The 24,151-nt window shown below is 49.9% G+C and overlaps 1 protein-coding gene across 2 annotated transcripts in view; it reads left to right on the top strand.

Annotated features, from left to right (window-relative positions):
• Nos2 (nitric oxide synthase 2) overlaps positions 1-22,114 on the top strand; it is a 38,439-nt gene extending 16,325 nt beyond the window's left edge. For both annotated transcript variants that reach the window (XM_034505777.2, XM_034505779.2), the window contains 18 exons: positions 1,697-1,871; positions 1,971-2,072; positions 6,450-6,644; positions 7,021-7,103; positions 7,425-7,569; positions 7,655-7,759; positions 9,315-9,364; positions 9,673-9,847; positions 10,565-10,697; positions 11,097-11,175; positions 11,803-11,984; positions 12,969-13,132; positions 14,606-14,813; positions 16,694-16,781; positions 17,142-17,263; positions 18,379-18,527; positions 19,327-19,521; positions 21,549-22,114. In XM_034505777.2, coding sequence (XP_034361668.1) covers positions 1,697-1,871; positions 1,971-2,072; positions 6,450-6,644; positions 7,021-7,103; positions 7,425-7,569; positions 7,655-7,759; positions 9,315-9,364; positions 9,673-9,847; positions 10,565-10,697; positions 11,097-11,175; positions 11,803-11,984; positions 12,969-13,132; positions 14,606-14,813; positions 16,694-16,781; positions 17,142-17,263; positions 18,379-18,527; positions 19,327-19,521; positions 21,549-21,647 — 2,449 coding nt within the window. In that variant the 3' untranslated portion in view covers positions 21,648-22,114. The remainder of the gene's footprint in view (positions 1-1,696; positions 1,872-1,970; positions 2,073-6,449; positions 6,645-7,020; positions 7,104-7,424; positions 7,570-7,654; positions 7,760-9,314; positions 9,365-9,672; positions 9,848-10,564; positions 10,698-11,096; positions 11,176-11,802; positions 11,985-12,968; positions 13,133-14,605; positions 14,814-16,693; positions 16,782-17,141; positions 17,264-18,378; positions 18,528-19,326; positions 19,522-21,548) is intronic.
• The last annotated feature ends 2,037 nt before the right edge of the window (positions 22,115-24,151 follow it).

Below are 24,151 nucleotides of genomic sequence, written 5' to 3'. Positions count from 1 at the left end.
TTAAATTTTTTTTCTTTCATTTATTTAGTGTGTGTGCAAGGGTGTGTATGTGAACGTGTGTATGTGTGCATATGTGTGTATGTTAGTGTGTGTGGTATGTTTATGATTGTGTATGTGTGTGTGTGTTGTTTGTGTATGGTGTGTATGGTGTGTGTGGTATGTGTGGTGTGTATGTTTGTAAGTGTGGTGTGCTTGTATGTTTGTGTGTGTGATGTGTGTGCTTATGTGTGTGTATGATATGTGGGGTGTGTGTGGTTATGTGTGTGTGGTGTATGTGTGTGGGGTATGTGTGTGGGGGGGTATGTGTGTGTGGTTATGTGTGTGTGGTTGTGTGTGTGTGGTTGTGTGTGTGTGGTGTGTGTGGTTATGTGTGTGTGTGTGATATGTGTAGTTATGTGTGTGTGTGGTATATGTGTGTGGTGTGTGTGTGTGTGGTTATATGTGTGCATGTATGTGTGGTCAGAGGTCAGTTGCAGGAGTCAGTTGATTTGTTCCTACCTTATGGGTTCTAGAGATTGAACTCGGCTTATCAGGCATGGTAGCTCGAGCCTGACCTGCTGAGCTGTCAGCTTTCTTAGGAAAAGGACACCCGTCCCAGACATAGGAAGTGTAGGGCCACAAGGAGTTTAAGAGCACAGCTGGTTGAACCACTGCAAAATGCCTCCATATATGGAGATTTACTAGCTAGCAGGTACCGGGCTGACAGCTCTTGTCCTTTGAACACACTGAACTCAGTCCTGGCTCAGGACCCCTGTTCCGCTTCCTCTACCTGATGTTCCCTTTCCTCAGAATTTTGCAAGGCTCCTGTTTTCTCATCAAAAAGTATTCCCTATGACATCACCGCGCCTCTGAGAAGTCTTTCCTAACTACCTGTCTTCAACCCCAGACCAACTTTTCTCACTTTCTCGCTTGTGTATTGTTTACCCTTCTGTAGTCTATAGTCTGTGGTCTATAGTCTGGATGCTGGGCTGCAACTTTGGGAATAGAATCTTACTTTTCATCAGTGTATCCCCGTTATCTATAAAGTGCAAGGCACATGATAGGTGCTTAATTATAAATATTTGTAGAATGTCTAAGTATCCAATGAATGATACTATGTTTGTAATATTCCCGTGTGTTTGTTGTTATTGGCTCTATGTTGATGATGGGGATACCAAGGCTCTGAGAGGCTAAAAATACCCTAGTCAGTGCTTGAACACCAGTTATCTGGTGCCAGAGTCTTAGCTGCTGCATCATGTCGGAGTCTCAGCATTTAGTCAGGCATATACCTGACGCATTTGCATGAATGACATCTAAAGAGATGTCTTCTATAATGAATGACTCTTGGCGTTCTGTGTTATCTTTCCTGGTCGGGTGACTGAGATCATCTCTTCAGAAGGACTTTTCTAGTCTGTGGCTCAGTTGAATATGATTGCTCAGCATGCTTGAAGACCTAGCTTTGATCCCCAGCACTGCAGAAACTGGGTGTGGATGATGCATGCCTGTAATTCTAGCACTTGGGAGAGAGTCAAGAGTTCAAGGCCATCCTCAGCTACATAAAATCAAGGCCAGTCTGGGATATGAGGCCCTGTCTCAAAAAGCAGAGAAAAGGAAGGATTTCTTTGGTTGACCCTTTTCCTGGAATTAATTATTTTTTGATTGGGGAGAGAGGGCAAAAAAGATGACCCTAATTTCAGCTGACTCTGCTTCCCTACAGGTACGAGTGGTTCCAGGAGCTCGGGCTGAAGTGGTATGGGCTGCCTGCCGTGGCCAACATGCTGCTGGAAGTGGGTGGCCTCGAATTCCCAGCCTGCCCCTTCAATGGCTGGTACATGGGCACCGAGATTGGAGTTCGAGACTTCTGTGACACACAGCGCTACAACATCCTGGAGGTGACAAGGGTTACCCGGCTGGGCCAGCTGGAGGATTGGGCTGGTGGGTGGGGGAGCCACCCCACAAACCGCCTAACCCTCATCACTTGGCTTCTATAGGAAGTGGGCAGAAGGATGGGCCTGGAGACCCACACACTGGCCTCCCTCTGGAAAGACCGGGCTGTCACGGAGATCAATGTGGCTGTGCTTCATAGTTTCCAGGTATGCCAGGTGTCTTGGGGGTTGGTAGATGTTTTAGCAAGGTCACTTGATCCAGGCACCTGTCTGGTGCTTTTGATGTCTCTTTTACAACATCACTCATTCATATGTGCATGCATTCTTGCTTGCTGGGTGCTGAGACCCAGCGTTTGTGCTGGTCTAGCTCTAGGCGCCTCTGCCTCCGAAGGCTGCCTGTTCCTGCACTTTAGCACATCACTTAGAGACCGCTCCTCCCGGCTGCATTTCCAGGGCCTCCCTCCTTGCCTCATCATTCCCACTGTGCACAAATTGGCTGTGCTGGCTGCCATCTGCGAGACAGACGTGACCAGCTAGACAACAGTTCCTGACAGTCCCTGGGCTCCTTCTCATTCTCCTGCTCCTGTTACAGCCAACGAGACCCATCTCCTCACACTGCCTCTTCCTCGGCCACTCCGGCCTCATTTTTTGTCTCCCTGGGTCGCCTGAAATTCTTGCAGGGTTCAAAAACTCAGCAAAAAGGGATCCTAACACAGGACCTTAGCGCTTCTAAATGCCATGGTGTGTGTGTGTAAAGGTCAGAGGACAGCTAACAGGAATCTGTTCTCTGCTTTCAGTGTATGGGTTCTAGGGAATCAAACTCAGCTTGGCCAACTTGGCAGCAAGCCCCTTTACCCCTTGAGCCATCTTGCTGGTCCCCTTACTTTTCCTCCCACCCCAAATCTACTTCCTTTAAATCACCCCATGACCAGGTCCTTCTCTCCTTGAAGGCCTCAACCATTCATTTTCTTTCTTTCTTTCTTTCTTTCTTTCTTTCTTTCTTTCTTTCTTTCTTTCTTTCTTTCTTTCTTTTTTTTTTTTAAAGACAGGGTTTCTCTGTGTAGCCCTGGCTGTCCTGGAACTCATTCTGTAGACCAGGCTGGCCTTGAACTCAGAAATCCGCCTGCCTCTGCCTCCCAAGTGCTGGGATTAAAGGTGTGCGCCACCACCGCCCACCCGGCAACCATTCATTTTCTTAAAGAACCCCTCCTGGACCAGGCGGCTTTGGGCAGTGCTCCCCCTCCCCCACTGTCTTCTTTCCTTCAACCTCCTTTAACTTGGTTTTAGTTAAGTGGTTTCCCGCATCAGGTTGTAGGTCAAGGACCCTGGGTGGACACAGGAACTGGTTCCTGTGTGGACTGAACCTTCTCTCTGCTGTCACTCCTCAGCTTTGCTTCTGTGGTTCTGTTTCCTGTAGAACCTAGATATGTGAAGAGGCCGGGAGTCCAGACCATTAGGCAGAGTCATTCATTCTTTCAATGGAGATTTAATGGATGCCTGGCCTGCGTGTGCCAGGCATTAGAATGTGGGCAGCTGTCAAAAGCTATGGATGGGATCACACAATGTTCTCCAGGGCTGGGTCACTCTCAGATTCATCTTGTACTCACCGGAGTAAGGGGTGGTGAGCTAACACAAAGAAGGAAGCGTCCTAGCAAATCCACAGAGACCTGGCCATCCCCTGATGGTGTCCCTCTACTGTCCAAGTCTCCAGGCCATTCTTGTCACCATCTTCCAGGATACCCTTCAAAAAGACATGGCCTTTTTTCCCTTATAAAGTAAGGACAATAGCCAGGTGTGGTAGAGAATGTTGTAAGTCCAGCATTCAGGAGGCGCATGCAGAAGGATGGTGAGTTCAAGGCCAGCCTGGGCAACTCCATGAGTTATTTCTCAGAGAGGGAAACAAAACAAAACAAAACAAAACAAAAATGGAAATATCACTTCCCTTGCTGAGTCATTGCTAGGATTAACTGACCATAAGACACATTTGGAGCTCCCTTGTTCCCTAGGCGTGCCCGGCACACACGCTTGGTCCATCTATCTATGCTTGTCATAGTTACCATCATCTGCTCCTGATATCCAAGGGCACTGTATATGTGCACAGATAGTCCCGGCTTATGGTGGCTCCACCTGGGAATTTTTTTACTTGGGGTTTTTAAAAATTCTTCTTCTTTTTTTTTTTTTAAACTTTTTTACCATTACACACACACACACACACACACACACACACACACACACACTTTCCATTTTATTTCATGTGTATGGGTGTTTTGCCTGCACCAGCTGTGTGCAGTACGCGGCCAGAAGAGGGCATCACATCCTCTAGGTCGGGAGTTGCAGAGGATTGTGAGCTGCCATGTGGGTACTGGGAATCAAACCCAGATCCTCTGGCAGAACAGTCAGTGTTCTTAACCACTGAACCATCCTTCCAGCCCCCTGCTTGGCTTGGTTGTTTGGGATCTTGATTTTTTTTTTTTGCTTTTTATTTTGAGACAAGGTTACCCAGGCTGGTCTTCAGTCACTTTGTTGTCTAGGCAGGCCTTAAACTCAAGTCAGCCTCCAGAGCATCTGTGCTTACAGGCCTGTATGGCTAACTGCATAAGGAATTTCCTGGACTAACGACGGTGGCCGGATGTTCTTTCGAAGCTGGGCAGCAGCAGTAAGCGACAGCCTCAGCCAGCTGCAGCAACCACAAGGACCAGAAGCTGACACTGCAGTGTACTATGTAGTCAAGCTACGATGGTTAGGAGACAAGGTGCTTTATCAAAAAGGCTTGAGATGGAGTCTCATGTACCCTAGGCTAGCCTCAAACTCACTATGTAACCTCTGATCTTCTTGTCTACTTCCGGAGTGCTGGGATTACAGGTGTGAGCTACCACCTCTGGGTCGTTTATTTATTTATTTATTTATTTATTTATTTATTTATTGTTTTTTGAGACAGGGTTTCTCTGTGTAGCCCTGGCTGTCCTGGAACTCACTCTGTAGGCCAGGCTGGCCTCGAACTCAGAAATCCGCCTGCCTCTGCCTCCCAAGTGCTGGGATTAAAGGTGTGCGCCACCACCGCCCAGCTGGGTCATTTATTTTTTAACGTAGTACTAGGCATTGAACCTCCAGGGTTTGGTGCATGCTAGGCCAGCATGCTAGGCTAGCTGAGCTACTCCCCCGTTCCTATTCAGTGTATTCTTGACTGGGGATACTGTCATCTTATGATGGGTCCATCAGTATGGAGCCCTACCGTAACTCAGGCACAGCTGTATATGAGTTTAAAGTGTGACTTGACTTGTGAGCCTGACATCAGGTGGCTGCTGCCAACCTTGGCTCATCCTTCCCCAGGAATGCCCCTCCCCTGGCCAACTTGAAACTATCTCTGAAGACTTGCCCTCTCTTTGCAGCTGTCCTGACTCCCATCTCTCCTCTGGGTCTATCCCAGCCACTAGGCTTTCCCCCTCTGTCACTCCCAAGCAGCCTTTGCTTGCCTCTGTCACAAATCCCACGAGGCCTTATGAAAATGGCGGATTTCCTTCAGCCTCCCCAAGAGGTTTGCTGTTTGCTGGCAATACACGGAGACCTTTCTCGGTACCTGACAGATAGACAGGAGCAGATACGACCCTTTGAGAGCATAGGATGCTTCACCATTGGCTCTCTCCTTCCACTGTGTCGATTCCCAGGATAAAACTCAAGTCTGGCTTGGTGACGAACGCCCTTATCCACTGAGCCCTTCCTCCAGCCGTAAACAAATTTCCCTTGGGTGAATGGATCTCTGGACTTTGGTGGGGCAGCTGCTTTTACTGGATCTTTCCTGGCTAGTTTAGACCTCATGGCCTCTAGTTTTAAGATATGGATGGCCCGTCTCCCCTACACTCTGGTCCCTACTGTTCCCACAGATGACTCCAGTGGTTTTGTCTTTGCTTGTTTTGAACACAGACTGGCCTGGAACTCCCTATATAGCTTGAACTCCTGACTCTCATCCTGTACCGTCAGAGAGCTGAGATTACAGATGTGTAGCGTTTCTCATATGTCAAGCACTCTGTCTACAAGTGAGCCTCCTTCAAGTCTGTATTTTCTTTACCTGAAACAAGATGGTGCGGTGTGAGCTGCCCACACCTGAGGCTCTCTGTCTGCTGGCAGTGCACGGAGACCTGTGCGTTTGAATTTCTGGATGCTGCTCCTAGTGGTTCTCAACATTCCTAATCCTGGGACCTTTAATACAGTTCCACATGTTGTGGTGACCCCCAGCCATAAAGTTATTTTCGTTGCTGTAATTTTACTACTGTTTGAATCATAATGTAAGTATCTGAAATGCAGGCTATCTGATAAGTGACCCCCCCCCAAAGGGGTGGAGACCCACAGGTTGAGAACCTGGGAAACTCTCATGTGACTACGGGCTGGCTGCCATATGAGGGGTTGTGGTGATGGCCTGGGTCACTAACTCTGTGGACTTGGACCTCTGTGTGTTTCTGCAGAAGTCAGTGAGAAGACTAGGAACAGGGGCAGAGCCATGGCATACATCACTGTCCCTCCAGTGCAGCCACTCGCCCGTCTCCTCTGCTGCTGTATCTGAGCCCACTCCATTTTCTTCTCCTTCAGAAGCAGAATGTGACCATCATGGACCACCACACAGCCTCAGAGTCCTTCATGAAGCACATGCAGAATGAGTACCGGGCCCGAGGAGGCTGCCCTGCAGACTGGATTTGGCTGGTCCCTCCAGTGTCCGGGAGCATCACCCCTGTGTTCCACCAGGAGATGTTGAACTATGTCCTATCTCCATTCTACTACTACCAGGTCAGGGAGAAGCCTCCCGCACGCCCCATCTTGTAGCTTAGCTGTGGAGACTATGTAGTGGGACGACCCAGGGTTGTACGTGCCAGCTGAGTACCACCGTGTGGTCTCTAAGGCATCCAGATATATGTTATCTAGTGTACCCAATAAAAAGATACTAAAAGCAGGTGGGCCTCTACCTTCTGTGACCATGACAAAGGGAGCCAAGTGCCCAGTGTTTTGTGGCTCGTGTGGGGCCTAGGAAGCACTACCCTGAGCTTTGGCTAAGCCTTGGTGAGGTGGGCCTCTATGAGTGTAGTAGAGGGCCCTCTGCCTCTCCAACATCCCCCAGCCCAAGCCCAGCCAGAACCCCACAATCAACTCTCCTTCCTTTCTACAGATCGAGCCCTGGAAGACCCACATCTGGCAGGACGAGAAGCTGAGGCCCAGGAGGAGAGAGATCCGGCTCAGAGTCTTGGTGAAGTACGTGGAAGTGGGCGTGTCCTTCTGTGCTGTGTCCCTTCTACTGAGGCAGCCTTCCTGACTCCACCACGAAGGGCAGGGCATATGGAGAGTGCTCTTTATGATGTGGGCCCCCAGAACTCTAGACACCAATTCTGAGACTGATTTGCTTCTGTAGTTCCGAACTTGCCAAGGAGACTGAGTCGGGATGCACAGGGGCCACCAGTCAGAAAATGAGAAGCAGAAGCTCTTTCCCCTACCCCAGTGCTACCCCTGTTCCATCCCTTCTGGAGGCTAACTCACCACTCAGCTGTCTGTATATCTGTCTGTTCATCCCCACAGAATGGTGTTCTTTGCTTCCGTGCTAATGCGGAAGGTCGTGGCTTCCCGAGTCAGAGCCACGGTCCTCTTTGCTACTGAGACAGGGAAGTCCGAAGCGCTAGCCAGGGACCTGGCAACCTTGTTCAGCTATGCCTTCAACACCAAGGTACCCACTTAGGTGGAAGGAGCCTGGGGTGAGTATGAGGGGTCCCCTGGGAGCTGAGGGCTGATGCCCACGCTGTGTCACACAGGTCGTCTGCATGGACCAGTATAAGGCAAGCGCCTTGGAAGAGGAACAACTGCTGCTGGTGGTGACAAGCACATTTGGGAATGGAGACTGTCCCAGCAATGGGCAGGTGGGTGGCTGGGGACACTGATCATCTGGGGGCAGAGGGGCTTAGGAGGACCAAGAAAAGTGTCCAGGGGACTCAGCGTGACCTGGAAGTAAGTACTCAGGCCACTCTTGGTTCTTAGGCCATTTTCCCAACGTCACACAGTGCTTTCCTGTGAACTGACCAACTCTTATTTATATGTGTTTAGATTACTTGAGGGGATTCATTACGTTTACTTATTTATATTTATTTTGTGTGTGTGCGCACCCCATAGTTTGCATGTAGAGATTAGAGGACAGCTTGCAGGAGACACTTCTTACCTCCCGTAATGTGAGTTCCTGAGGTTTTCGAGCTTGGTGGCACTTTTACCTCCTGAGCCATTACTGCAGCCACAATCTACTTTTTAAAAAAAATTCAAAAATTCTTATTTAACTGGGCATAGTGATGTTCACTTGTAATCCCAGAACTTGGCAGTAGAGGCAGGAGGATCACAAATTTAGGCCCAGCCTGGACTCCATAGGGAATCTTGACTCAAATTCTCGCTCAACAAGGATTCCTATGTAGGGGCTGGAGAGATGGCTCAGAAGTTAGGATGGATTGCTGCACTTCCAAAGGACCACAGTTCAGTCCCAGCACCCACACCAGGTGGCTGACAGCCTCCTATAACTTCAGCTCCAGAGAATCCAGGATTGTCTTCTGACCTCCCTGGGAACCCACACTCCTGTACATAGATGCACTCTTCTGACACAAATCTTTCTTTGAAAAGAATTCATACTTTAAAAACAAAGTGTAGTGGGGCTAGAGAGATGGCTAAGCGTTTAAGGGCACTGACTGCTCTTCCAGAGGTCCTGAGATCAATTCCCAGCAACCACATGGTGGCGCACAACCATCTGTGATGGGATCTGATGCCCTCTTCTGGTATGTCTGAAGACAGCAGCAGTGTACTCACATACATAAAATAAATAAATAAATAAATCTTAACAAATAAATAAAAATTGTATCATTCTCAAAAAGGGAAAATAGGCCAAGCACAAATTTTGTCTAGCTGGCCTCGTGCAGGCCTGCTTAGCCTTGTGCCTTGAGCAGAGGCAAGTATGAGCAAGATATTAAGGCTTGGTTAGCACCAACTTGAGTTCATCTCTCCAGTGTTGGAAGGATGAAAAGGCTATCAAAAAGTAAGTACATAAGAAGAGATTACAAAAGGCTTAGCTTCCCACAGTGTGATGGGTCCCATGCTGCCTAATACAGTTTTCTGGAAAATCAGTTATTTTAGAGAATCTGTTGTTCCTAGCAACTTCCAAGCAAGAAGCAGGGTTCATATTCTGTTTGAGGAACCTTGTGTTCTTCCAGAGCTAAACGAGAATGCCAGGGACTTCTGGGTCTTCTACTGAGGGGCAGGGCCCCATATGAGCTGGTTCAGATGGAATGAGGGGCAATCTGGTCTTGACCAGTGGCTTTCCCCCTTGGATCTGGATTCTGTGCCTGCTCTGTGGCCAGTGTTTGGATAGACCATCACAGTAAAGGAAAGCAGTGGTTTGTAGCTCCTGGCCTGAGAACTCTGGTTCCTTGTCTTTTGTAGACTCTGAAGAAATCTCTGTTTATGCTGAGAGAACTCAACCACGCCTTCAGGTGAGGCCCACATCCTTGCTTCCTGGGCCCAGCATGGGATCAGACTAAGGAACAGGGTGTGCACAGGATGTCTTCTCATAGATGTCCAGGGGCAGACAGAGTTCTGTTCTAAGGTTTGTCTTCTGAGGATTGAGGATCAAGACATAGAAACAGATTCCCTCTTGCAGATTTGGGGCTGATAGTCCATTGGCCACATGACCAAGGAAGGCCAGACTGTGATGTGACTCGATGGGCATAGGTCTGTTCTTTGTAGACCATGGGCACTGCTGCCAGGCAAACTGAATCTCCATGTGTGTCCTTCTTGGCAGATATGCCGTGTTTGGCCTTGGCTCCAGCATGTACCCTCAGTTCTGTGCCTTCGCTCATGACATTGATCAGAAACTGTCCCACCTGGGAGCCTCTCAGCTTGCCCCAACAGGAGAAGGGGACGAACTCAGCGGGCAGGAGGATGCCTTCCGAAGCTGGGCTGTGCAAACCTTCCGGGTCAGTTTCCAGCCAGACAGGCTGTAATGAGTTCATGCCAAACACATATGGGCCTGGTGTCCTGGATGTCATGGCCTCTGCCAGGTGTGGGTTGGGGGGTATGGGCCTGACATCTCAGGTTAAAGCTGCTTTCCCAACCCCGACTCCACCAAGAAGAATGTCACTCCCGTGTGATGCTTCAGGTGGGAGAAGGTAGCTGGTTAGCTCCCTGCCCTGACCTTATGTCTCCAGGACTCTTCCTACTGATAGACTTGGGCACCTAGGAATAGTGAGGTCTTCCTTCAGCCTCCCAGCTCTGTAGAGGAAGGGACACAGGACACACTGCTGAGCTCTTGTGACCTGATTTTATCTCCTTAAATCTCTACTCTCTGGGTTCCTCCCTTCTGGTGAAGAGAGCTTAACACTGAAATGGATGGAGAGCAGTGGGAAGCCCAGCAGACTTGGTTCCAAGACTCAGGTCTCCTCCATGAGCTTTTCTATCAGGATGAGGAAGCCCCAGACCTCCCTCGTTATGTGGGAAGGGATAAATATATGATGGCAGTGTTCTATCCGTTACAGTAGAAATAACCACTGTGTGCCAAGCCTGGGATTCTCTGAGCTCTTCCAGCCCCCTTCAGATGGCACACTGAGGTGTTCTGTGATGCAGCCATTCGGTATTTGACCCATGGTGAGGGGTAGTGACAGTGATGATAAATGCCATTCTCCCTAACTTTTTAGGCAGCCTGTGAGACATTTGATGTTCGAAGCAAACATCACATTCAGATCCCGAAACGCTACACTTCCAATGCAACATGGGAGCCACAGCAATACAGGCTCACCCAGAGCCCAGAGCCTTTAGACCTCAACAAAGGTAACAGCCCCTCTGCACCCTACTGGTCTTTCCTGCTTGAGTTGAGGCTATCTGAGCACTGAACCAGTAGTCAAGGAACCCACCGTGCCCTTCTGAATGAAGGCAGTCACCCTGGTACTGCCAGGCATCTGTCTCCCTGGTTACAGAGCCTATTGGTACAGAGCTTTGGGCTCTGAGGGACAGTGGGTCAGGAGCCCTGGGAGAGTGGTAGTGAGCACAGGGAGCCAGCATCAGTGGGTGGGTGGTGGCATTAACTCTGCCAGGCCCTGTGCCAGCCTCTTGGCCCACAGGAACTGCCCGCCAAGGGCAAAGGTAGCATGCGGGAGTGCTTAGTTCAGCATACGGGGCTTCCCCCAGCACATCAAAGGGGCTGTGTACCACCTCTGTCTGTCTCCCCAGCCCTCAGCAGCATCCATGCCAAGAATGTGTTCACCATGAGGCTGAAATCCCAGCAGAATCTTCAGAGTGAGAAGTCCAGGTAAGGATGGGCAGGGATGCTTGGCTGGTACCCAAGATTGCTCTGGAGTTCATAAAGAACCAGAGAGAGTTGGTCTGTATGTGGAAAGGGGAGACATGCCCGCCAAGAATTTCACCATTTGGGACGACATTCTCTGCTAGTCCTTGGCATCTTCTCTGAACTCTCACTACAGGGAGTGACCAGGGGACACTCAGACCATTTGAGACTTCAGACCTGTTGTGCGAATGTTTGGCAAGGATAGGAATTTCCCAGCCAGGTGGAGGAGGGTTGTGAGCGATCTGTGATTTTATCTGTGTTTTCCCTCCTCTCCTTCCCTCCTGTCCTGGGGGAAAGTGGCCTCAGTTCCAATGAGAACATCATTTGTTCTGGAGACAAAGAAAGGCTACCTCTGGTGCCCATACACTTTGAGCAAGATGCTTCTTGTGGCAGAAGCATGGCCAAGCCCACCATGCTCCCCACACTGCTAGGGAAGACTGTAGCCAAACTCCTCCAGGAAACTGTGGAGTGCTGAGGGTCCCCAGCTGAGAGGATGTCTTGTCACAAACTAGCTGGTGACCAGGCTGGTGGCAGGAGAACACTTGTCCTGCGGAAGCCGGCAGTTACTCATGGCTCTCTTTTCTTTTGTAGCCGCACCACCCTCCTCGTTCAGCTCACCTTCGAGGGCAGCCGAGGTCCCAGCTACCTGCCTGGGGAGCACCTGGGGATCTTCCCAGGCAACCAGACCACCCTGGTGCAGGGAATCTTGGAGCGAGTTGTAGATTGTCCTATGCCACATCAAACTGTGTGCCTGGAGGTTCTGGATGAAAGTGGTGAGCTCCTGGGCCCAGACAAGCCTCTCTTCTCCCTCCCCCCCATCCCTGAGGACTGGCCTGTGTCTGTCCTGATCTACTCCTGTCCCACCTCACAGATGAAGCTTTTTGGCCTTCACTGGTAGTGATGCCTCCCCCTAGCCTTGGAGGAGGCATTGGAGAAGCAAAACCTGGCAGTGTCCACCATCATCAGGGGAAAGGGAGTCAGCCTGAAACTTATAAACAGGAGACCTGAGGCATCCTTGGGGCTGGAAGAACCCAGATGTGGTCCTGATGTGATGCATTAATAATAAAGTCCTTGTCCCTGGAGGGAACCAAGGGGAGAGGAGAAAGCAATATGTTAACATGCACTGAATACCTCTGGACTAGGGAACAGGCACTGTGCCAGCGACTTCCCAAATGTGGCTTCTACTCATTGCCAGTGCCAGCACAGACTGTGTCATCATGTCTGTTTCTCAAGGAAGCAGCTGGAGGCCACAGCAGCCGAGACACTCAGCTGGGAAGTGGGAGCCAGAATTTGCACCTGGGTCATGCCACACCTCTTTGCATGTTGTCTCCAGGGACTCCTGAAGCCCATCCACCACAATTTATACTGAGCTGTTTACCCAGAGCCTCTTGCTTCAACACCCCAGGAGACTGTAGCCATAAAACTCCCTCTAAAGAGCAAACCAGCCTCTGGGGTGTGCATCAGTCTCCAGTGGACTTAGTCACTAAGTTTGAGGTTCACCTGGGGGTGTCAGAGACTCAAGTATGAGGCACAGAAGGATGTGCTTTGTCTGTCAGGACAAAGTCAATATGGGTACCCACTTGGGAGCAATTGTTCAGCCTATCCTGGCAGCCCTGTCTCAGCACCAGCTCCTGATCTTTGCTCTTTCTTGAGCCAAGATGTCAGTCATCTCTCCCTTGCAGGTGGAGGATAGGCATTGTCTGAGAGACCCAAGTAGGGCCTTTCCTCACACTGACACCTTTCTCACTTCCATTCAGGAAGCTACTGGGTCAAAGACAAGAGGCTGCCCCCCTGCTCCCTGAGCCAAGCCCTCACCTACTTCCTGGATATCACTACCCCTCCCACCCAGCTGCAGCTCCACAAGCTGGCCCGCCTTGCCACGGAAGAGGCTGACAGGCAGAGATTGGAGGCCTTGTGTCAGGTGAGGGTCTGACTGGTAGATGAGGCAGGGGCATTTCATAGAGTGGAGGGAACAGTGCCCAGAGCTGAGTTCAACCTCTGAGACTCTCCTCCTGAGTCCCTAGGTGTGCCTTGTCCATGTCTGCTGGGGGCTCGGCATCATCTGTGCCTCATCTCTAGCACACAGTAGTACCGAGTGGATGAGTTTCTCTGGGAGTCAGTATGATGTAACCTGTATTCGTTATGTGTCCTACTTCTGTGGATAATGCATGACAGAAGGATGGTAAGGGAAGGAGGGTTCATTTTGGTTCATGAGGGTCCAATCCATCATGGTGGAGTGTCATGACAACAGGAGTGTGAGTGACAGGTCACACTGCTTCCAGAGCGAGGAAGCAGGAAAGGTAGATGCTGATGTTAGTCTAAAGTCCCAGCCCATAGAAACTCAGGGCGGGTCTTCCCCAGTTAAACCTCTAGAAACACCTTCACCGAGGTGTGTTTCCATGGTGATCCTAAATCCAGTCAGGTTCACAGTGAAGAAGAATAGCCAAAATGCACTTCCTTGGAATCTGACTAAGGGAATGGCCTTTGTCTTCCCAAATGTGGAAAAAACTTGACAGTGGGTAAATGGGTGTAATGGCAGGTGGAGGGGCTGATTTAACGAGTTAGTGGGGTGATGCATTAGGTCATTTACAACTTCCAAGTCCATGTCTTTGTAAAAGGCACCTGATGCAAAGTCACGGAACACATTGTCACCATCTCAACAACTCCGTGTGAATGGCTGCATCCTCCCCACTCCACGAGGACTGGGGTTAAGCTAGGAGGGACATCTGGCCGTGATTTGAACCCAGATCCAATTGGCTCCAAGTTACAGTGTAATAAAGAAATTAGCCCAGCTGAGTATGGTGGTGCATGCTTGTGATCCCAGCACGCAGGAGGCTGAGGCAGGAGGACAGTGAGTTAGAGACCAGTCTGAACCAACAATGAGTTCAAGGCCAACCTGGACTATGCAGCAAGGACCATGTCTCTACATCCTCTCCAAAGAAAGAGAGCATTGAGCCCTGCCCATGAGTTGCTGATGTTGGGGAGGTTTCTGTGTTTTAATTTTTGTCTTTGTTTTGTGGGTGCTAGTGTTTCCCCTCAGAACTTCACACGTCCCAGGCTCTACCATTGAGACAAACTCCTATCTCTTCTCTTCTTTATTTGGAGGCAGGGTCCCACTAAGTTAGCCAAGCTAGCTCTCAATTTGATCTGTAACCCCTGTCGGCCTGAAACTTGGAATTCTCCTGCCTCAGCCTTCTAAATAGCTGGGGTTGCAATCCTGTCTCACTGACATCTTAATCCTACCCATAGTAGAGTTCTAGGCACAACTGAGAAATGCTGCTAGCTGCCCCAGGTCCAGTCTCAGCACCCTGGACAGCGCCCCGTCCTTGCCGGGCAGCTCCTTCTCCTGCACACTGCAGGTCTCCCAATCCCTCACACTGCCCTTGCCTTTCAGCCCTCAGAGTACAACGACTGGAAGTTCAACAACAACCCCACCTTCCTGGAAGTGCTGGAAGAGTTCCCATCATTGCGCGTGCCCGCTGCCTTCCTGCTGTCCCAGCTCCCCATTCTGAAGCCCCGCTACTACTCCATCAGCTCCTCTCAGGACCACACCCCCTCAGAGGTTCACCTCACGGTGGCTGTGGTTACCTATCGCACCCGAGGTGAGACAGGCGGACTCCAGTGTCATCTGCACAGGTCCTTCTAGGGGCAGCTGTCCTAAACTGCTTTCTGTTGCTGTGACCAACACTATGGCTGCCACCATTTTAGGGGAAGGTCCAATTTAGGGGTTTAACTTATAGATTACAACTGTCACCAAGGGACGCCAAGGCGGGAGCCATGGAGGAACACTGCTTATTGGCTTGTTCCTTCTGGCTTGCTCAGCTACCTTCCTTATACAGCTCAGGACCCCCTGCCCAGGATCAGAACTGCCACAGTGAGTTAGACTCTTCCCTATCAATCAACAGTCAAGAAAGTGCCCCACAGATTTGCCCATAGGCCCATCTATTGGGGACTGATGACGAATCCCCAATTGAGGGTCCCTCTTCCCAGGGGTATCAAATTGATGGCCAAGATTGACCACCACAGCAGCTGTTCAACACCTGGGGCTTTGTCAGTTACATGTTTCAGTGACAGCCACCTGCCAGAGTTGTCAGTGACGTAAGATGCTGTGTAGGGCACAATGCCGCAAAGCAGGCATGAAGCTTGCTCCTCTGTTTATCGTCCAGACCTGTGGGAGATAGATAGCTTCCATGTGTATTTTTACAAGGGAGGAAGAGAGTCATGGAGAGGTTAACCAACTTGTTCAGAGACACCTGTTATTAACTAGCAACTCAAACTCAGGGAGTTTAACTGCCGAAGCTGAGACCTGGACCACTGTTCCAGTCTCCGACTGTTGAATAGGCTCAGACGTGAAAAACCTTGAATGTGCAGGGAACCCGGTGATTTCCAGTCATCCTATGCATGTAGCTGGATGCAGGGAACTTTTTCTCGATTCCCTCCGTGTTCCCATCCTGTGATGGCTGTGTCTCACCTCCATGCTAGGGGGCCATGCTTGGTGTGGAAAATGCAGACAGGCCCTGCTCGAACAGAGCAGCCAGAAGGTCAGAAAGAGTTCAGGCATGGACCTACTTTGATGTATGGTGTGGGTGCCCAGAAACCCCAGGTATCACGAGAGAGGGAGTGGGGTATTGCGAAGCTGCCATAGCCTAGGAGGTCCAGTGTTCCAGGCTTGGATCCTCCACTGGACGGTCCGCCCTCCCTGTTCTAATCTCTGTAACTGAGCTCTGTTTGAGCTGGAAGGGCTGGAAAGGGTCCACAACTCTGAGATCTCTCTCCTTGGCAAAGAGCACAATTTGTAAATACTGGACAGAGCCTGTTTGTGTCTGTCCATCCTCACTGACCATTAAATGAGAGAGGAGATGCGGTGAGCCCTGAGAAGGCTGTTTCATGCAGAACAGAACCAAAAACTACTGCAGTTGCTAAAGGCCTCCCTTACATGGTCAGGCCATGGGGGAAGTGAATGAAACCCAGAGGAAACTGGGGCACCCACAAGCCCAGGAAAGGCTTCTGGGGAAGGCTGGGATACCAGAACAGAAGGGAAGTGGAAGACCATTCCTCATCCTATTTGTAGGAGTTTCTATTGGCAAAGGCCTCCTTCATGAGGACAGTCAGCAATGGCCAGCCCTGCAGGATCATTTCATACTGCTGTGGGCAGAGCCTTGGTGGAGCGAGGATGCTGGGAGGGTCCCTAGACAAACACTTAGGAGATGCTCTAGCTTAAGATTGAGGAGCATGAACCCGAGTCCACCATGACTTTAGTCACCCACTCCCTTTATCTTCTCTGTGACTCAGTTTCTACAATGGGCATTTGCTTACCAGCTCCCTTACTTCCTTCCCTGATCCGTGTAGACAGTTGGGAGAGAAGGTAACTCCTCATTCGGGAACTAACCACCCATCGGGGCTTGACACTGTAGGAAGAACGCCTAGCTGGGTTGCATGAAGGCTACAAGGCTTGTCAGTCAGGCCTGTGCTATCTTTGCAGATGGTCAGGGTCCCCTGCACCATGGTGTCTGCAGTACTTGGATCAGTAACCTGAAGCCCCAGGACCCAGTGCCCTGCTTTGTGCGAAGGTAAGCCCCAACTCAGGGCCCTTTAGAGCCCCTGGCCCCTGGGGATTCTGTAGTGCAAGGGAAGGGTCTAAGACTGAGTCTTCCCCTGGCCCATAAAGATTTAAGTGTAACTCTCCATCTCCTCATTTTTTGCCATCTGGCTACAAGGTATAGTGGAGCCCATGGCAAGGATCCAGTGATGCTTGTGGTGGGACCCAGTGAGACTGGCCCAGTGTGGGGAGATGCTGTCCTTGGGCCAGGAAGATAAAGCTGTACACAGGGCTTGGGAATCAGTGTTTCCCGCCAGGCGCCCAGGTCCCCAGCATGTGCTTCTGGCTTGGGGTATCTGAAGACCAAGGTCTTTCTTCTGTCTCCCTGCAGTGTCAGTGGCTTCCAGCTCCCTGAGGACCCCTCCCAGCCTTGCATCCTCGTTGGGCCTGGTACAGGCATTGCTCCCTTCCGAAGTTTCTGGCAGCAGCGCCTCCATGACTCCCAGAACAGAGGTACAGCTCTCAATAGGAAGGGAGTGTGCCTGTCACCAGGATCGATCTGATCATTACACAGGCACATCAAATTACTACACCATATCCCATAATTAGGCACACCGTTTTGGAGTGTTTGACCCTGCCACTCCATTTCTCCATGTTTCCTTGTTACTTTTTAATGTATCTAGAGGAATATGTGTGTGTCCTGGGATACATGTGGAGGTCAGAAGTCAACTTGCTTCTCTTCTTCCAGGAGTCAGGTTCAGTTTGTCAGGAGGCATGATGGTGAGCACCTCTCCCTCCCGAGCCACCTCATTGGCCCATTTTGCTGGGTTTTAAATGCTTGCCTCATTGTTGGTATCATCCATTAAATAACACAGAGAGTAATAAGCCTGTGTAGAGGTCCCTAGGGTTAAGAGATGAGAGTAACAGATTTTAGATGAAGACATTTTCTTTTCATTTGAGAAGTAGCTGAGGACGAACAGCTCTGTCAGGAATCCTCCGGATGAGGCTTTTCTGGAAGGAACCCTTAGCAATGTTTGACCTTCAAGACCCTGAACATGAAGTCCAGCACAGCCAATAGCATTAGGAGGTTGTTGGGATATCCTGGATGCCTGAGGCCTCAGCACCTGCATTTAATGTAGCACCTGGGTCTGGGGAGATGATTTTCATAAAAGAAGGCCACGCGTTTCTGATATTCCACTAAAAAGAATGTTCTTAGCAACACACACACACACACACACACACACACACACACACACCCCTATATGTATTTGAGACAAGGTCTTGCTATTGTAGCCCTGGCTGGACTAAAAACTCCCTATATAGACAAGGCTGTCTTTGAATTTGCAGGAATCAATCCTCCTGCCCCTAATTCCCAAGCACTGGCTATATTATTTTCAAAGAAGTAAAATTAAAATGCAATATATCAAATAAAAGAAAGAATAATATGTGGGCATAATCAAAACTGATACTGAACCTGTTTTTTTCCTGAACCATGATTTTTAAGAGTGCCTCCATTAGCTATAAAACGGGGATAATGCCAGATCAGAAACCTACCCATTGGGCACCTGGTGGTCATGGGCTGCCCTCTAGTGGCTATTGTGGTAACTGCAACCTTCTGCGTGTTCAAGGGTTCAAAGGAGGCCGCATGACCTTGGTGTTTGGGTGCCGACACCCAGAGGAGGACCACCTCTATCAGGAAGAAATGCAGGAGATGGTCCGCAAGGGAGTGCTGTTCCAGGCGCACACAGGCTACTCCCGGCTACCCGGCAAACCCAAGGTAAGTATAGCTACCCAGCAAGCTGGCAGAGAGCATGTGATGGCCACTGCCCAGGCTATACAACCCTTCCTCTCCAAGCCTTCACCTCTGTTCCACAGCGAAGACAGTTGCACAGCATCAGGGAGATGTGAGGAGCACTATGACAACACCAAGCTCACTGTAGTTTAATCTCCACAGCGCAGCCACCTGCAGGTGCCTAGCAGCTCTGGGACACGGGGCTGTGCCAGGCTAGCTTTATGCTGAGCTCAGCAAAACTGGAAGGTGGAGCTGATCCCACAGGGCCCTCAGGTGGGCATCCTGCTCCAGGGGCATGAACAGTGCATGCAGACTCTCCATTCAGAAGCATGTGAACATTCCCTGAGGCCCCCTTTGTATCCTATGGCTGGATGACCAGTGGGCCATCTTATGTGAAAAAAAAACAAAAAACAAAAAACAAAAAACAAAACCCAAAACAGACTCCCAGTCAACTGCAGGACCTTCTTTATAAGTGGGGAGCCTAGAAGCCTATATCCAAGCCACAAATCAGAGCTGGGACTGATACATACTGGGAAGCCTCCTCTTTCTGGGGTGTAGGCAAGCAGATCTCAGAGCTCTGGGCAGAGTTATAAGCTTGATGTCTCTGGAGTGTGGTGAACTCAGGGAAGCTCTGTGGGTTCCACTGGCCAGGAGGACTTGTGTATCCTGAGCTGAGGTCCTGACTGAAGCCCTCAATGGCCCTCTTCTCCTCCCCATAGCCAGTATGCCTGAGCACAGTGACATCAGCATCCAGGGCTGGTACCACCGTGTCCTCTGCTTTTAGGTCTATGTTCAGGACATCCTGCAGAAACAGCTGGCCAATGAGGTACTCAGCGTGCTCCATGAAGAGCGGGGCCACCTCTATGTTTGTGGAGATGTGCGCATGGCCCGGGATGTGGCTATCACTTTGAAGAAGCTGGTGGCCACCAAGCTGAACTTGAACGAGGAGCAGGTTGAGGATTATTTCTTCCAGCTCAAGGTATGGGAGCTGGGGTGGGGCCCTCAAGAAGGAAGTAGGCCAAGATCACATGCCTTTGGAACCAGGACCAGAGTAGCAGACCTGGGGGGTGCTTTGAGACCTCCTGCACCACTGCAGAAACCTGGGGCAGGCTGGGCTCCTGGAGCCTGTGGACTTTCTATTCCACAGTGGTTGCCAGCTAGCTGAGAAATCAGACCAGTGTGTTTTATTTCTCTATCTGTGGGATGAAAGCAACAGTCTCTGCTCTCCACACTCCTGCATAAAAGCCCACAGAGTAGAACAGGGCCATGGAGGCCTGTCCCCTACTGGCTATGGGGAAGATACACTTATTTGCAGTAGGCTGCTGCTGGGTGCCCTCATTTCTTGCAGGAAGGACTCTTGGTAGCTGGGCCTGCTTTGTGCCAGATGCCCATCAGTAATTGTCCTGTGACCCTTCCTTCTGCCCTTCTAAGGGCTTTATGAGGGATGAATGACTGTTACATCATTTTGCAGATGGAAGGGGCCCTGGTGCACTAGCAGTGAATGTGAGAGCCCAGTCACACGACCTCTCTCTGTCTCTCTGGTCCCTGACCCTGCCTTTAAGGCTCGCAGTTACGCTCCACATTTATATTAGGCACCTACTATGTGTTAGAGATGAGAAGCAACTAACAAAACAGGTGAAAAGTTTGTCACTATCACGATACATTACAGAGCACACCTGTATCATCAGCACTGGGGAGGTCCCAGGGTCAAGAGTTCCAAGACTGTCCCTTGGTTTCATAGTCAGTCCAAGGCTACATGGGATCCCGTCTCAAAGTACAAAAGCAAAAAGCCTACCTAAACAGAATTTCTATTCTGGCAGAGTTGTTAAATCAAGCACACAGGATGTGCACTGCTTTGGGTAAGAATTACGCAGAAAAACAGCTCAGAGCTGGAGTGTTCATGGTTTAATGGAGAGGTTTGGGGAAGGGGGTCACTGGAAGATGACATTCGAGAAAAATACCTGATGAAGATAAGGAAGAAGCCTTGTGCACACTGGAGACAGAGGCAGAAGCATGTTCAAAGATCCTGGGATTTGGACAATTCTGACACCTGTGATGACCAGCAAGGGCATTATGGGTACTTTCCAAAATGTGTTCAGTGCTTGCCAGATAGTTCATGGATGCTTGACATCTTTAACTACTGTTAAGGAGCGGGTGGGGCAGAGGCAGTGCACACCTGTCAGTCCTAAGGCTTTGGGTAAGCTGAGGCAGGAGAGTGGTAAGTTCAAGTCAGTATGGACTACCTAGGGCTGCAGAAATGCAGAGGACAGATCTATAACTTCAGCTCCAGGGGATCTGATACCCTCTTGCCTCTCAGGGTACAGCATTCATGTACACACACACACACACACACACACACACACACACACAGATGTGAAAATAAACTTGTAGCCAGACATGGCAGCACACGCACAGCTTTCATTCCAGCACTCAGGAGGCAGAGGCAGGAAATAAATTCCTTTACTTTTTATTTATTTTAATTTAAAAAGAGAAAATGAGTGCTGGGGTTATAGCTCAGGCCTTGCCTAGCCTAGTATATAAAAGGTCCCAGATTTGATTTCTAGTACTAAGGGAAAAAAGATTCCAAGGCCAGATCATTGGTACACATGACCTCGTCCTCAAGGAGGAACGGGTGTCTTTACTGTAAGACTTCTCTCGGGGCCCTCAGTCTGTTGCTGATTTCAAGCCTGGAAAAAGGGAGGCACACACAGCCTGCCCTGCACATGCTGATCTCAAAGCTCACCTCTGATGTGGGATGAGCCCTAGGCAGGAAGTGGGACTGCCATCCATCCATGAAGTGTGGGAAGAGGCTGAGGTGGGCCACACAGGGCAGAGGAGAAATCAAACCCGGCACAATGGCAGCAATCCAGACAAGAGAAGACACCAGGCTAGGGAGCACCTGTGTCACTAGGAAGCTGTGGCAGCCCCAGGGGTTTGTCCCAGCCTGATAACTGAGAGGTGGCTGGGCCAGCAGGGTGACACTTTGGCCTCTCTTTCCCCTCACAGAGTCAGAAACGTTATCATGAAGATATCTTCGGTGCAGTCTTTTCCTATGGGGCAAAAAAGGGCAGCGCCTTGGAGAAGCCCAAAGGCACGAGGCTCTGACAGCCTAGAGGAGTTCCAGCTTCTGGCACAGAGTAAAATAATGGTGAGGGGCTTGGGGAGACAGCAAAATGCAATTCCTCCCCCCAAGCCCCTCATGTCATCCCCCCTCTCTGCCCTACCAAGTAGTACTGTACTATTGTGGACTACCAAATCTCTCTCCTCTCCTCCCTCCCCTCTTCTCCCTTCCCCCTCCTCTTTTCCTCCCCTCTTCTTTTCCTCTCTCCTTTGCCTCTCACTCTTCCTTGGAGCTGAGAGCAGAGAAAAATTAACCTCCTGACTGAAGCACTTTGGGTGACCACCAGGAGGCGCCACACCGCCTCTCTTGATATTTAGCTGCACCGTGTACAGATATTTATACTTTGTATTTAAGAAAACAGATACTTTTGTCTACTCCCAATGATGGTTTTGGCCTTCCCTGTATAATTCCTTGATGAAAATATTTATATAAAATACATTTTATTTTAACCACCCTGGGTGTTTGATCAATTTGTTTTTTAGCGAAACCATTCTCAAATAATATATGGGTTGGGGTTGGTGGGCCCCATAGTCTGGACAGTGATGCTCCCACGAGGGAGCATGCTAACCAGATCCCCAGGGGATAGCAGATAAAATTTGTGTTTGTCTGCCTCCATGATCATGGCAAGGCAGCCCGGATCAGAGCTGTGCTTCACGTTTGAGGCCCCTTCTGCAGGGTGTGGTGAGTCCTGTGTTCTTCATGAGAGCCAGCGTTGCCTGAAGACCTCAGCCCTCACCCCATCTTAAAAAATGATGTGCCTGGCACTGAGGATGTAGCTCAGTTGGCAGAGTGTTTGCCCAGCATACACAAAGCCCTGGGTTTGATCCCCAGCACCGTATAATCATAGTCATAGTGGCACACCCTTGTAATCCCAGCACTTAGGAGGTGGAGGCAGGAGGATTTGAAGTCTAAAATCATAGACCTCAAATACAGCTACATAGTGACTTGGAGACCATCTGAAAGGGAGAGAAAGTGTTGGCTATGTTCCATGCCCCTGTTGGGGGAGAGTTTAGCCAGTCTGGATCTATGCCCTTCCCAGCCTTGAGCCGACCAAACAGACCTTGTTCGGCCCTTAACACCTAGGTGAAGCCAGCCTCTTTGTTTACACTTGCAACTTCCTGCAAGAACTTAGAAGAGACTGTCTGCTGAGCCTGCTTTGCAACAGTATCCAGCTGAAACAAAGGACAGGTTCGGGTGGGCTTCCCCTATATAACTACAGTGCTGAATGTTAAACTTTGAGCCTTGATCAGAGAACTTTGCTTGGCTTCATGCTTCTTTCCCCCCTCCGTCTCCTTTTCATTTCCAGCCACCCTTTCAGGTGAACCCAGTTGGTCCATGGCCGCTGGACAGCTACAGTGTTCTGGTACCTGAGCAGGACAGGTTTAGTTCTCTGCATGTGACACCTTGCTGTGAGGGGCACCACCATCCTCACCTGCTGTGGAGGTGAGCGCCTGTTGGCACCAGCTCTTTCCAGACAACCTCATTGCTGGTCTCTGCCCTGCACCAGGATAAGCCAGCTCCCTCTTCCCTTTCCACGGCTGCATCAGATAGAGCAGAAGAGGCAGGGGTGAGGGCCCAACAGTCTCTCGTTGCCCATGGAAACCCCCTGCCCCTGCCCATCCAGTAATTTTGGTCAAGGTTTCCCACATGCTCAGGTGCCCTGAGTCACCTGGGGAATCCTATTAAAATAGAGGCTAGAGACTGGGGGCTGGGGAGATGGCAGTTGGTAAGGTACTTGTGATATTTTTGGATTCCCAGAGTCCACATAAAAAAGCTAGCTATGGTGGTGCGTGTCTGGGAAGGTAAAGACAGGCAGACCCCGGGAGCTCACTGGCCACAAAACAAGTCAATCAGTGAGCATTGGGTTCAATGAAAGACCCTGTCTCAGAAGATAAGGTGGACAGAGATTAGGGAAGACACTCAGACTGGGTGATGGTGACACACGCCTTTAATCCCAGGATTCAGGAGGCAGACGCAGGCAGATCTCAGAATTTATAGCCATCCTAAAACACATCCTGAAACACAGTGATGTTTCAGGGCAGCCAGGGCTACTCAAAAAACAAAACAAAACAAAACAAAACAAAACAAAACAAAACAAACAAACCAAAGATCCTTCTTCTTCATCTCTTCTCTCTGCCCTTTCTCTCTTTCTCTCCCAACCCCCATATCCCTATGGCAACTCCCCTAGCCGCAACCCTTGGGGCCAGTGAACTAGCCTGGGAGCAGCTGCCCAATAAACTTGCCTTTAATAAGATCTAAAAAAAAAAAAAGAAAGAAAGAAAGAAAGAAAGAATTGTCCTATGACCACCATACACATTTCCATTCATTTGTATGCATGGAAACATGTACATACCACACACACATGCAAACAGATATCACACATACATATACACCACACATACACACTCTCACACACATACATATACCACACATACATACAAACTGCACACATACACACCACATATATATACACATGCTATACACACAT

This window comes from Arvicanthis niloticus, chromosome 6, assembly GCF_011762505.2.
Source record: "Arvicanthis niloticus isolate mArvNil1 chromosome 6, mArvNil1.pat.X, whole genome shotgun sequence".
In the NCBI taxonomy this organism is placed as follows: domain Eukaryota; kingdom Metazoa; phylum Chordata; class Mammalia; order Rodentia; family Muridae; genus Arvicanthis; species Arvicanthis niloticus.
This window is presented reverse-complemented; position numbering and strand designations above follow the sequence as displayed.